The sequence below is a fragment of the Schistocerca gregaria genome, chromosome 3 (genome assembly GCF_023897955.1).
Source record: "Schistocerca gregaria isolate iqSchGreg1 chromosome 3, iqSchGreg1.2, whole genome shotgun sequence".
Lineage (NCBI taxonomy): Eukaryota > Metazoa > Arthropoda > Insecta > Orthoptera > Acrididae > Schistocerca > Schistocerca gregaria.
The window spans coordinates 733540663-733555906 of NC_064922.1; the positions used below are offsets into that span (position 1 = coordinate 733540663).

A 15244-nucleotide genomic window follows, 5' to 3' on the forward strand; every position below is an offset into this window, starting at 1 on the left:
AACTGATCGCTTGGTGCCACGTGGTCTCCGCTGCGCACCTGCATACTTCTGAGGCGATATGGCTGATATTCATCTTCAAGGGGACAGAGGGAAATAGCACAGATGTAGGCCATGTGGTCGATGAATGCCCTAGGCCATAATTCGCCAACACCTATCGCTACCATTACGGTACATGTGATGTAAATCCGATCTATCCTCCTCGGCGAGCTGCTGGTAAGTTAAGTGAATCTGGGGATGAATCCGAAGGTGCCAAATTGTGTCTGTGACAACATGTTGACCAGATTAAGGTCCATATAAGCGTCTCAAGTTAGAGGCAAGATGATTGAAGCAGTAGTTTGTTAGTAGGCGCCTGTGTACGACTGAAGTCGCCATCTATCACCATGTCATCCACTCGACCCTGTCAGAGTGTGCTAGTTGTGCTAAATCCTCCGTGAAGGAACATGAGTGTTCCCTCCACTGCTCGGAGTCATAAGGGGCATAGATGTTAACAAGCTGCAAGGCATTGTCTGTGGTGGCCATGAGCCTCGTACTCAAGAGGTATTGCAGGTCAGCAGCTGGCAAAACCTCACGGAGAAGAATGGCTATGCCACTGTCTGTGGGAGCTGTGTGAGATACGTAAGCCACACATCCAAAGAGTAAGCCACACATCCAAAGAAGTCGGGCACTCCGTTGTAGACATTGTACGTTTCGAAAGTCTGCAATTTTTCCGTCATATGGCTGATCAAACTTCGTTGACAATATCTTCTGTCACCTCAAAAGGAAGTTCAAAAACTTGCAGTGTCTGCTGGCCAAGTTACACGTGGTCCACCTGACTGCTCCGATGTAATCGCTGGAGTGTCTGAACGATAGGGGCACCGGAATACTCAGTAACAACATTAGAGGGACACCAGAATACTCAGTAACAACGTCAGCGCAAGCGGCCGCAGATATCATCTTTACATAAACGATCTTGTCCATGATGGAAAAATGTATGCCGACAGTCCAGTCTGGGATAGTTCCAAAGGTACTACTCCACTTCGTAAGCATGTGGTCGGGTGATCGGGTATGATATGGTCGAAAAGTGAACGTTATCGTGTCCTCTCTGTATGAATGTGCCACAGCGCGCTGAACGTAAAAACAAACTTAATATATGAGCGACGAGGAAGTAAACACAAAGTACTCGCGAGCGGCTACGCTGGCGGGATGCAGCCGACCCCCTCGCCTTTCCACTGACAAAACCAGACTGGTACCTGACCGGTCACATCCAAGTACTGGCCACGTCACATGGTATTTAGCTTCGGAAATCTGACGATAAGCAGGTCCTCCACCTCGGCACGGCTTGTAATAGGGAGTGGATAAGGAACAGTCATTGGAAAGAATGGGGGAGAGAAGAAGACTACTCGAACAACAATAAAAAAAGAGTAGGCTACGTCAGATGTTGAGACGGGACATATTGATGGTGAATGTAATGGAAGCATGAGCGCGTGGGTGAAGAATGAAAGGAAGGAGAAGGTACGAGATGATGGATCACTCTGAAGGAAGTAGAAGATAAGTGTAAACGGAGTGAACGGAAGAAGGCAGAAGTGCACAGAGAGCAATTGTGTGCATTCAGGGATACGTATAATATTTTTGCCGGAGACTTATGTTATTTAAGGAAACAGGAAGTGTTCAGCCACACGTGAAACGTCAACCACGACCTGCAACAAATGGTAATGCACAAGTAGGTGTTTTAGCTGCTGTCGCGGCTAATCCGCACTGCGCGAGAATCGGGAACCTCAAAAACGTCGGTGTTGAGAATGCTACATCAACATCGATTGCACCCGTACCATATTTCTATGCATCAGGAATTGCATGGCGACGACTTGAACGTCGTGTACAGTTCTGCCACTGGGCACAAGAGAAATTACGGGACGATGACAGATTTTTTGCACGCGTTCTATTTAGCGACGAAGCGTCATTCACGAGCAGCGGTAACGTAAACCGGCATAATATGCACTATTGAGCAACGGAAAATCCACGATGGCTGCGACAAGTGGAACTGAACATCAGCGACCTTGGGGGGTTAATGTATGGTGCGGCATTATGGAAGTAAGGAACATTGGCCCCCATTTTATCGATGACCATCTAAATGGTGCAAAGTATGCTGATTTCCTACTTAATGTTCTACCGATCTTACTACAAGATGGTTCATTGCATGACGGAATGGCGATGTACTTCCAACATGATGGATGTCCGGCACATAGCTCGGGTGCAGTTGAAGCGGTGTTGAATAGCATATTTCCTGACAGGTGGATTGGTCGTCGAAGTACCGCACCATGGCCCGCACATTCACCGGATTTGAGGTCCCCGGATTTCTTTCTTTGGGAAAGTTGAAGGATATTTGCTATCGTGATCCACCGACAACGACTGACAACATACTTCAGCGCATCGTCAATGCATATGCGAACATTACGGAAGGCGAAGTACACGCTGTTGAGAGGAATGTCGTTACACGTACTGCGGAATGCATTGAGGTTGACGGACATCGTTTTGAGCATTTATTGCATTAATGTGTTTTTACAGGTAATCACGCTGTAATATCATGCGTACTCAGAAATAAGTTCACAGAGGTACATGTTTCACATTGGAAGAACCGAAATAAAATGTTCAAACGTACCTACTTTCTGTATTGTAATGTAAAATACCTACCTGTTACTAACTGTTCGTCTAAAACTGTGAGCCATATGTTTGTGACTATTACAGCACCATGTATCACAAAGCGAAAAAAGTGGTCCGACTAAAACATTCGAATTTCTTTACGTACTACACGAATACGTGATAAAAAGGGTGATTCCTATTTAAAAAAAACGCAGTTGATATACGTTTGACCTACGGCAGCGCCATCTAGCTTTCCAACCATAGCGCCACCTGGTTTCCCCCTTCAAGCTAGACAAGTTTCGTTCTTTCTAGTTTTTTCGTTTGACGCTTATTTCGTGAGATATTTGGCCCGGGCACGATCAATGGACCACCCTCCTATACGGCACAAAGCTTAGTCGTGACTCTTACAGCCGTAGCCTTGAGGTGCAGCCGCGCGGCCTTGCGGCGGTGGGTTGGCGCCTAGCACACGCGGCGTGGACAGGTGCACGCCGGCTTGCGGTCGATACGGAGGGCCGGAGCCACGTGCGGGTACCGCGTGCTGCGGGCAGCGTTCAGCGGCAAGTGGCCGCCCCGAGGCGTTTGCACTGGCTCCTCCCCTCCTGGCGAAATCGCGATAGTACGCAGCAGTCTACAAGTCATCTCAAAAACGAACTTAGATACTCTAAAGCAGTGTTCGTCAACTTTTCTGTTAAAGGGCTAATGCTGACATTTTTGGCTGCAACTCGGGCCGTATATATAACAATCATTTAATTAGTAGGTTAACACATAAATTAATATGTTATGAGCCCACAATAGACAGGCTACGGCCGGCCGATGTGGCCGAGCGGTTCTAGGCGCTTCAGTCTGGAACCGCGCGACCGTGTGGTCGGAGGTTCGAATCCTGCCTCGGGCATGTGTGTGTGTGTGATGTCCTTAGGTTAGTTAGGTTTAAGTGGTTCTACGTTCTAGGGGTCTGATGACCTCAGATGTTAAGTCCCATAGTTCTCAGAACCATTTGAACCATTTTCAAACCAGCTACAGTAAGAGCGTGATCAGTTGGCCTGCGGCCACCAAGTACTGATCGTTAAAAGTCAATGAGATCCGGAACACTTCGTGTCGATTGTTCTCTATTTCGGACTGCTGCCATCTTCAGCGACCCCAATTGCCTGATGATATACTGTTGTGTTGTCTCTGGAGCTGATGGTTAACTAATAACAGTCACTGTACTTATCTTTAAACGCACTGTGCAATGTAAGACATGATAACAAATATTTACTAAATGTTTTGAATGTCATTTTCCTTCTACTCATAGCGTTGTATTACAACAACCTTAATTTAATTTCATATTCCTCGCTCCAAATGTGCATCACACTTGAAGTTGTCTGTCTCTCCAATGCGCCTTCACGAATCCGTGTCACTCTCGTCCCAAAATTTATACCATAGCAGCTGATAGGCAGGAGTGTCGCACGCAGCTGAGTTGTTAGTACTGGGAAACAAACAATAAAAAACTCCAACACTTCCCCTCTCACATCCTCCAACGACGCAATGGCCGCGCTACATACCTCTCTGCCCCTGAGGTAAGTGGCCAACTTTACTTAATTCACTGCTCAATTCACCAACGTCAACAAAAATTAAACCAGTTGATGCAGCTCTCCATGCTACTCTATCCTGTGCAAGCTTCTTCATCTCCCAGTACCTACTGCAACCTATATCCTTCTGAATCTGCTTAGTGTATTCATCTCTTGGTCTCCCTCTACGATTTTTACCCTCCAAGCTGCCGCCCAATACTAAATTGGTGATCGCTTGATGCCTCAGAACATAACCTACGAACCTATCACTTCTTCTAATCAAGTTGAGCCACAAACTCCTCTTCTTCCCAATTCTATTCAATACCTCCTCATTAGTTATGTGATCTACCCATCTAATCTTCAGCATTCCTCTGTACCACCAAATTTCGAAGGCTTCTATTCTCTTCTTGTCCAAACTATTTATCGTCCACGTTTCACTTCGATACATGGTTACACCCCACACAAATACTTTCAGAAACGACTTCCTGACACTTAAATCTATACGCGATGTTAACAAACTTCTCTTCTTCAAAAACGCTTTCCTTGCCATTGCCATTCTACATTTTATATCCTCTCTACTTCGACCATCATCAGTTATTTTGCTCCCCAAATAGCAAAACTCCTTTACTACCTTAAGTGTCTCATTTCCTAATCTAATTCCGTCAGCATCACCCGACTTAATTCGACTACATTCCATTATCCTCGTTTTGCTTTTGTTGATGTTCATCTTATATCCTCCTTTCAAGACACTGTCCGTTCCGTTCAATTGCTCTTCCAAGTCCCTTGCTGTCTCTGAGAGAATTACAATGTCATCGGCGAACCTCAAAGTTTCTATTTCTTCTCCATGGATTTTAATACCTACTCCAAATTTTTCTTTTGTTTCCTTTACTGCTTGCTCAATATAAAGATTGAATAACACCGGGGAGAGGTCTCACTCCCTTCCCAATCATTTCTTCCATTTCATACCCATAGACTCTTATAACTGCCATCTGGTTTCTGTACAAATTGTAAATAGCCTTTCGCTCCCTGGATTTTACCCTTGCCACCTTTATAATTTGAAAGAGAGTATTCCAGTCAACATTGTCAAAAGCTTTCTCTAAGTCTACAAATGCTACGAACGTACACTCCTGGAAATTGAAATAAGAACACCGTGAATTCATTGTCCCAGGAAGGGGAAACTTTATTGACACATTCCTGGGGTCAGATACATCACATGATCACACTGACAGAACCACAGGCACATAGACACAGCCAACAGAGCATTCACAATGTCGGCACTAGTACAGTGTATATCCACCTTTCGCAGCAATGCAGGCTGCTATTCTCCCATGGAGACGATCGTAGAGATGCTGGATGTAGTCCTGTGGAACGGCTTGCCATGTCATTTCCACCTGGCGCCTTAGTTGGACCAGTGTTCGTGCTGGACGTGCAGACCGCGTGAGACGACGATTCATCCAGTCCTAAACATGCTCAATGGGGGACAGATCCGGAGATCTTGCTGGCCAGGGTAGTTGACTTACACCTTCTAGAGCACGTTGGGTGGCACGGGATACATGCGGACGTGCATTGTCCTGTTGGAACAGCAAGTTCCCTTGCCGTTCTAGGAATGGTAGAACGATGGGTTCGATGAAGGTTTGGATGTACCGTGCACTATTCAGTGTCCTCTCGACGATCACCAGAGGTGTACGGCCAGTGTAGGAGATCGCTCCCCACACCATGATGCCGGGTGTTGGCCCTGTGTGCCTCGGTCGTATGCAGTCCTGATTGTGGCGCTCACCTGCACGGCGCCAAACACGCATACGACCATCATTGGCACCAAGGCAGAAGCGACTCTCATCGCTGAAGACGACACGTCTCCATTCGTCCCTCCATTCACGCCTGTCGCGACACCACTGGAGGCGGGCTGCACGATGTTGGGGCGTGAGCGGAAGACGGCCTAACGGTGTGCGGGACCGTAGCCCAGCTTCATGGAGACGGTTGCGAATGGTCCTCGCCGATACCCCAGGAGCAACAGTGTCGCTAATTTGCTGGGAAGTGGCGGTGCGGTCCCCTACGGCACTGCGTAGGATCCTACGGTCTTGGCGTGCATCCGTGCGTCGCTGCGGTCCGGTCCCAGGTCGACGGACACGTGCACCTTCCGCCGACCACTGGCGACAACATCGATGTACTGTGGAGACCTCACGCCCCACGTGTTGAGCAATTCGGCGGTACGTCCACCCGGCCTCCCGCATGCCCACTATACGCCCTCGCTCCAAGTCCGTCAACTGCACATACGGTTCACGTCCACGCTATCGCGGCATGCTACCAGTGTTAAAGACTGCGATGGAGCTCCGTATGCCACGGCAAACTGGCTGACACTGACGGCGGCGGTGCACAAATGCTGCGCAGCTAGCGCCATTCGACGGCCAACACCGCGGTTCCTGGTGTGTCCGCTGTGCCGTGCGTGTGATCATTGCTTGTACAGCCCTCTCGCAGTGTCCGGAGCAAGTATGGTGGGTCTGACACACCGGTGTCAATGTGTTCTTTTTTCCATTTCCAGGAGTGTATGTTTGCCTTTCCTTAATCTTTCTTCTAAGGTGAGTAGTAAGGTCAGTATTGCCTCACGTTTCCAGTATTTCTACGGAATCCAAAGTGATCGTATTAGATGCTTATTAATTAAAATTACTTCTGAGAATCCCAGGCCACAAAAATAATTGATTCGAGTCGCATGCGGGTACCATGCCGCAGTTTTATGGTCACTGGTCTAACGTTTCTAGCTGATGATGTCTCAGAAAAAGCGAGGCGTAGCTACAGCTGACAGTAAGGTCTGTAGACGAACCTCTGAATGAAAGCGAAGTCCACTATCTGTGAATGCGTCGTCCAGAAGGCGGTCACAAGCGTACCCGAAAACGAGAAGAATCAGTGATTCGCTTTGATTCATTGCCTTGCGATTGAGAAGCAGGAGAAACTGTCGGACCCGATAGTATGGACGATCTGGTACTTAACAGACAGAGAACATGAATACATTGAAATGGTAGTAAAGTTACTGTGTTTTTCTCTCAGAGTAGAGGATAGAGAAACCGTGAAGGTACATAAGACAACATACTGCTTAGCATTAACATAAGCGATTGTGGGAGCTACATTAGTATCAGTGAAGTAACTTTCAGTAACAGTAGCTACTGTAGATAGAGCAAGGTGGTGGCAGTATTAATAGGGCCAATTATAATAGTTGTGTTTGCTATTCAAGTATTATACTCTGTTGAAATAGCTTTAACAGTCCAGTATGCAAGTCTTTTATTCAACGCTAAAACATTAATTTCGAACGTCAAGGATAGCATAATTATTCCTTAAACGTTGCTAAGTTAATAGAAAAGGCGCCCACTTAGCTTCGCGTTCTGGCGAATGATACAGCCAGCAGACTGGAGTAAATGCCATCGAGGGCGCAGTACAATGATCTAAGAACAAGAAACAACGGCATCCAAAACCAGCCGTTGTTTTCTCAAGAATCAAGACAAGTACAGCATTGCAATGTCTTCCTACTGTATTCATTGTGGATTGGCAGTTTATAATTGAGCCTGTAAGGTTAGTGAAGAATATCTCGTGTTTTAAATCAGCGTTTGGCGATTAATTTTTCAAATTAAGTGAGGTAGAAGTGTATATTTATTTTCAGTACCTTGGTGTGGTGTGCGGTTTTTTAAATCGTTGGGTGAACGTAAAACAATCGTTCATTCCTTCAGTTAACATTTTGTGTTCATCTGTTTAGCTAGTGGCACAATATTGAGGGAACATTATTTAATGTAGTTAGCTGGGTAAAGTTGTGCCCCAGTTATGATTTTTATACTGGTAATTCAGTTTTCTCATGGTATACTTATTTCGGAAAGTTATCTAAAAAAAAAGTGGTTCAAATGGCTCTTAGCACTATGGGACTTAACTACTGTGGTCATCAGTCCCCTTGAACTTATAACTACTTAAACCTAACTAACCTAAGGACATCACACACATCCATGCCCGAGGCAGGATTCGAACCTGCGACCGTAGCGGTCGCTCGTTTCCAGACTGTAGCGCCTAGCACCGCTTTGCCACTCCGGCCGGCGAAACTTATCTCAATTGTTAACCCTATTCATATAAGAATTACAATATTACTGGACTCAGGTGCAATCCTGAATAAACTTTAAACAAATCCAGTCTCTTTTATGCCCTCCCACACCAGATAGCCGCAAGTGTTAGCACGCCGCTTCCGGGATTCGAGGAGGTGCGTCAGCCCCGGATGGTTCCTAATGTGGTATTTAGGTGGGTTCCCGCGACTTCAGTTAAACGCACAACCAGTATCCACACGGATTGAGATTTGTGGACCTGAGAGGCTAAGCATGAGGCAGTAGCGGCTCAGGTCGCGGCTCTCACCAAACAATGTGTGCAAGAGATCTTTCAAACGAATAGCAATATGAGGTGGAGCGCCGTCCTGCATAAAATCGTACCTTCCAGCAGGTGTTTGTCAGCCAGGCTAGGGATGATGGGATTCTGTAAGACGTCGGCGCACCTCGCACCCGTCACACGGAGAGTTTGAGAAGCAGCACCACTCATTTCCTCGAAGAAAAAGAGTCCGATCACGACTGATGTGGTAAAAGCATCCCACACCGTGACTTTCTCGTCATGCACTGGAGTTTACGAGACAGTTCTAGAATTTTCGGTGGCCTAAATACGGCAGTTGTGGGTGTTGACAGACATTCGGAGTGTGAAATGGGCTTCGTGGGTCTTCAACACATTAGACAACCGAACGTCATCCGCCCCCCATTTTTTCAGTGCCCACCTCACAAATGCTCTCCGTGTCACAAAGGCGATGACCTACAGTCCATGATGACGCTGGATTTTGTACGGGTAGCATTGGAGAGTACGCCTTAGTGTTCTCCAAACAGTAGTGAGTGGAATGCCGGTGCGACGTGCGAGTTCACGAGCGCTGACTTCACCATGCGGATATGAACCCGATGAAGTCCCCGTTTCTTTATGAACGGTCTGAGTAGCAGTAGCACTTTGATCTCTCTGTATGGGGCCAATCGTTTGAACAACCCGTCGTTTCGAACTTCGTGATGATTTTCTTCAGAGCGACACTGGTTGCAGGACCATTATCCGTTCGAATAATCTTTACGGCGATAGGATTGTAAAGCTGCAATAACGGATTCTCCATTCTGATAGTAAAGCTTCACTAACAGTACCTTTTCTGGTAAAGTCAACATACCGCGATTGCTTGGCGCACCTATCTTCCTCGCTGACGCCGTATGAAGAGCCTTGGCTCAAGATGGTGCAGTGTAGACAGAATTTTCATTTCTTCTTGACTATCTCTTTCACTATAACTGCCCGCATCTCGTGGTCGTGCGGTACCGTTCTCGCTTCCCGCGCCCAGATTCCCGGGTTCGATTCCCGGCGGGATCAGGGATTTTCTCTGCCTCGTGATGGCTGGGTGTTGTGTGTTGTCCTTAGGTTAGTTAGGTTTAAGTAGTTCTAGGGGACTGATGACCATAGATGTTAAGTCCCATAGTGCTCAGAGCCATTTGAACCATCACTATAACTTATTTTAAACACGATTCTCATGCGGCGTCACTGTCGTGTTGGTCTCCAGCGCCATTTGTTGGCCGATTTTTGCATTCGTGTTTGGTTTCAGTAAAACATGCTATTTCAGGTATTTGTGTCACGTTTACGTCTCTACCTAAATTATTCCTTGAATTATTGCATTTTCAAAAGTTAACGGACGTTTTGGTCAACTTGTATGTGCTGAAATGCTGGTGCGTTCGTATTCCATTGTGTCTTGGTTGGCAGCAGCGTGCCGCCGTCGACTTGTTAGGGTACATTAGTCGAGTGTACCTGTGCTGTCCTTGGTGGCAATCTTCGATGGTGCTCACTCTGTGTCCAGTACATAACTTGCCATATTGGGAAGGAATCTGATATACATCCCAGGCTTCTGCAAACCGATGTCATTTTTGTCAATCCCCAACAGTGATTCAAGGCGGTGAGTGCAATGATGGTCCAGTGACGTGTTTAGCCTGTAGTGTGTTCAGTATGCAGGGTGTGTAGAGGAGATTCCACGATGTCTTGGTGTTCATCGTAACATGACTTTGGCCTACTCATGTTTAGCTCAGCGACCTCACTGACTGAATGTTGTCCTATCTTCTAAAACTTGCCCGCATCTCGTGGTCGTGCGGTAGCGTTCTCGCTTCCCACGCCCGGGTTCCCGGATTCGATTCCCAGTGGGGTCAGGGATTTTCTCTGCCTCGTGATGGCTGGGTGTTGTGTGATGTCCTTAGGTTAGTTAGGTTTAAATAGTTCTAAGTTCTAGGGGACTGATGACCATAGATGTTAAGTTCCATAGTGCTCAGAGCCATTTGAACCATATTTTCTAAATCTTCGTGTTGTGTACCCACTGGATTCTCTCATTTTTCAAGAGGACAAAAGCTTTTTCAAAACAGTTGCACGAGTGCCTTTCTTGTTTGAGAAACATTCAGCTTCGACCGTTTTGCTAAATCACCTATACTACTGTATAATGACAAGCTGTAGTTTAAGGTTGTTACCAAAAATCTCGAAACGTTCTTGAGCAATTTATTTCAAATTTTTACAAGATACTCTAATAAGCGTTCAGACGTACATAGGTTAACGTGTTTTTTTTAATATATGTGGTATTTAAGTTTATAGATAATACGTAAATCGAAAAGGTTGTCCGCAAAAACTCTCTAAGTTCTTGACCAATTTATTTCAAATCTTCAAATATTTTACTAAATGTTCAGATGAACATAGGCTATATATGTGTGTAATATGTACGGTATACGAATAAATGTATAATATATATAAGGGTAAATAAGTTATTGACCTACTTAAATATTTACACGATACTCTACTAAATGTTGAAACAGACAGGCTATATATTTTTAAAATATGTATTTAATATAAATATGTATGTAATATACACGGAAGAGCCAAAGAAACTGGTACACCTGCCTAATATCGTGTAGGCCCTCCGCGAGTAAGCAGAAGTGCCGCAACACGACGTGGCGTGGACTCGACTAACGTCTGAAGCAGTGCTCGAAGGAACTGATACCATGAATCCTGCACGGCTGGTCATAAATCCGTGAGAGTACGACGGGGTGGAGATCTCTTCTGAACAGCACGTTGAAAGGCACCCCAGATATACTCAATAATGTTTACGCCTGGGGAGTCTGGTGGCCAGCGGAAGTGTCTAAACTCGGAAGACTGTTCTAGGCGCCACTATGTAGCAATTCTGGACGTGTGGGTTGTCGCATGGTCCTGTTGGAACTTCCAAAGTGCGTTGGAGTGCACAGTGGGCATGAATGGATGCAGGTGACCAGAAAAGATGCTTACGTACGTGTCGACTGTCAGAGTCGTATCTAGACGTGTCATGGGTCCCATTTCACTCCAACTGCACACGGCCCACACCATTACAGAGCTTCCACCAACTTGAACAGTATCCTGCTGACATGCAGGGTCCATGGATTCATGAGGTTGTCTCCACCCTCGTAAACGTCCATCCGCTAGACACAATCTGAAACGAGGCTCGTTCTACCAGCCAACATATTTCCAGTCACCAACAGTCCAATATCAGCGTTGACGGGTCCAGGCGAGGCGTAAAGCTTAGTGTCGTGCTCTCATTAAGCATACACGAGTGGACCTTCGGCTCCGAAAGCCCATATCGATGATGTTTTGTTGAATGGTTCGCACGCTGACACTTGTTGATGGCCTAGCACTGAAATCTGCAGCAATTTAAGAAGGATTGCACTTCTGTCACGTTCTCTTCAGTCGTCGTCGGTCAGATTCTTGCAGGATCTGTTTCCGGCCACAGCGATGTCAGAGATTTGATGTTTTACCTGATTCCTGATATCCACGGTACACTCGTGAAATGGTCGTACGGGAAAATCCTCACTTCATCGCTATCTTGGAGGTGCTGTGTCCCAACGCTCGAGCGCCGACTGTAGCACTACGTTCAAACTCGCCTGCCATTGTAGCAGCAGTAACCGATCTAAGAACTGCGCCAGACACTTATTGTCTTATATAGATGTTGCCTGCTGGAACACCGTATAAAGCCATATTCTGCCTATTTACGTATATCTGTACTTGAATACGCTTGCCTATTCCAGTTTCTTTGGTGCCTCAGTGTAAGAAGTTGTAGCAATTACTTTTGGAACGGAAGTGTTTTACCTATACTATACTGTTGCATCATGGCTAATCAGTGTTTGCAGCGAGTTGGTCCTAAGCTGTACTAATAAATCCACAACACAGCCTAATTTTGTCGCAGACAAGCAATATCAGGTTCGTTACAGATGCCCAGGGCGCTATTGTTACCTATTAACGGTGTCTTTGCAGCGTACGGGCAGCAGTTCTCCGTTAATGCTGCCTGCAGGGGAGCCTAAAAGAAATATACTGCACGAGTTAGGACAGGTCAGTGGGCCAGTTAAGGAAGAAGGGAATGAGTCGTTTATAGCCACCATTTAGAGCTGGTTTCCAAAATTGGTGAAGACTCAATAGCACAAAGAAAATTTCAGCGTTGTGTGGCATTTGATGTACATAAAACGGCATAAGTAAAACAAAACAGTTTCTAGAAATTACTAGGTCCGAATGCAGAATATGTCTGAAGTGTATACACTGGATGTGTCAGTTTAGTGTACGTGAAGATTATTCAGTAGGGACTATAAGGAATCCTAGCAGCGATACAGCAGATGCAATGGAGTGTGATGTGGTATTTACATCTGTCTATCTTGCAAAGCTTCTATACGAGCGGCGGAGGCTGAATTACTGGATTCTCAGAGTTTTCAGGCACGTTCTAAGGAATTAAAGTCGGATGGGCAATGCTGATTACCCCATACGCTGAACTGTTTATTGGCGAACCTAAAGCAGCGCTGTCAGTACGTAACAAAATATGAGGAATGTCATTTCCGTAAGATAGATGGGATTCATCCGCAAACGTTTATCGTCAATTAGGTCAGCAGCAAACACTGCCTACTGATCACAGCAGGAAGTGTTTGTAATGCCTGGTTGAATTACGTGGACACGTAATATGTGGTTAGAAATTATCACAGAATACGAGTGATAGTCTAGTCTTATCTCTGTGCGACTTCCTGCGCAGTTATTGGCTATGAATAGAAGTGACATTTCTGTGAGTCCCATCGCGTATTTGTATACTATACTGCAAAAGTTCTTTCCTTGTATCGCCCAAGTTTTATTGAGCTATGTTACTTGACAGTGACACAGCATCCGAAAGTGACTATAGTTCTTAATTTTTATACACAACTGTACTTTATTCTGTGAATGTCAACTGAGAAATCTTGAAACTGATATATAGGGTGATACAGCCGCCCCTCATATGCCTTCAAATACAATGCAAAAGATTTTCGTATTCTCTCGACGCTCGCTAAGTGCCATGAAAAAAAAAAGGAAACTGGAACTTTTTGTAGGAAATTTATGGTTGATGAATTTTATAATGGGATATGTTGTCGCTACAGGCAATAGTTTTCGAATTATTGAAGAGAAATGTACATAAGTGACGTTCAAAGGCCTTTTTTTAATAACTCAAAAACCGTGGCCACCAGCACAAAAACTTATCCCAGAACAAAGTTTAGCTTAATTAAATGTCCTACAAAAATATCATGTTCATTTTTGCTCCAAGACTAATACACTGCTGGCCATTAAAATTGCCACACCACGAAGACGAAGTGCTACAAGACGCGAAACTTAACCGACAGGAAGAAGATGCTGCGATATGCGAATGATTAGCTTTTCAGAGCATTCACACAAGGCTGGCGCCGGTGGCGACACTTACGACGTCCTGATATGAGAAAAGTTTCCAGCCGATTTCTCATACACAAACAGCAGTTGACCGGCGTTGCTGGTGAAACGTTGTTGTGACGCCTCGTGTAAGGAGGAAAAATGTGCACCATCACGTTTCCGACTTTGATAAAGGTCGGAATGTAGCCTATCGCAACTGCTGTTTATAGTATCGCGGCATTGCTGCTCGCGTTGGTCAAGATCCAATGACGTTAGCAGAATATGGAATCAGTGGGTTCAGGAGGGTAATACGGAACCCCGTGCTGGATCCCAACGGACTCGTATCACTAACAGTCGAGATGACAGGCATCTTATCCGCATGGCTGTGACGGATCGTGCAGCCACGTCTCGATCCCTGAGTCGACAGATGGGACCGTTTGCAAGAGAACAACCATCTGAACGAACAGTTCGACGACGTTTGCAGCAGCAAGGATTATCAGCTCGGAGACCATGGTTGCGGTTACCCTTGACGCTGCATCACAGACAGGGCACCTGCGATGGTGTACTCAACGACGAACCTGGGTGCACGAATGGCAAAACGTCATTATTTGTTGAAAACGTCCGGTCGATGGTGGCCGAGCAACTGGCCTGTCACAATACGCTAGTCACTATTCTTGATGAACTGTGGTATCGTGTTGAAGCTGCATGGGCAGCTGTACCTGTACACGCCATCCAAGATCTGTTTTACTCAATGCCCAGGCGTATGGAGGCCGTTACTACAGCCAGAGGTGGTTGTTCTAGGTACTGATTTCTCAGGATGTATGCACCCAAATTGGGTGAAAATGTAATCGCATGTCAGTTCTAGTGTAATATAATTGTCCAATGAATGCCCGTTTATCATCTGCATTTTTCTATTGGTGTACTTTACACATAGGGAGCGAGAAAATATGATAAATTCACACATGGTTTTAGATAGCATCACGGGATGCTTAAAATCCATAGCTAAGGGCAGCTCTATTACCGTGTATGTACAAATACAACCGCTTTTAGCAAAATTTTCTAAAGGGTGGAAGAGGTATGTAAGGACATCATTGACCCACCACACCTTGGATAACCTACATCGCCCTCCCCTTCTCCCCACTCTGTGTGTAGTACAATGGGAGGGGGATCATGACCCTCATCAATTCACCACAACTCAGATGACCCCCGCCTCCCTCCCCTCTGTGTGTAGTACAATGGGAGGGGGACCATGACCCTCATCAATTCACCACAACACGGATGACCCCCCCCCCCGCCAACCCCCCCCCCCCCACACACACACACCGCGGTCCACTCCCTAT

At 45.9% G+C, this 15244-nt stretch overlaps 1 protein-coding gene across 1 annotated transcript in view; it reads left to right on the top strand.

Annotated features, from left to right (window-relative positions):
• The first annotated feature begins 481 nt into the window (after positions 1-481).
• Positions 482-15244, top strand: part of LOC126355584 (serine/arginine repetitive matrix protein 1-like) — a 255535-nt gene continuing 240772 nt past the window's right edge. The window contains exon 1 of the mRNA XM_050005948.1: positions 482-537. Coding sequence (XP_049861905.1) covers positions 482-537 — 56 coding nt within the window. The remainder of the gene's footprint in view (positions 538-15244) is intronic.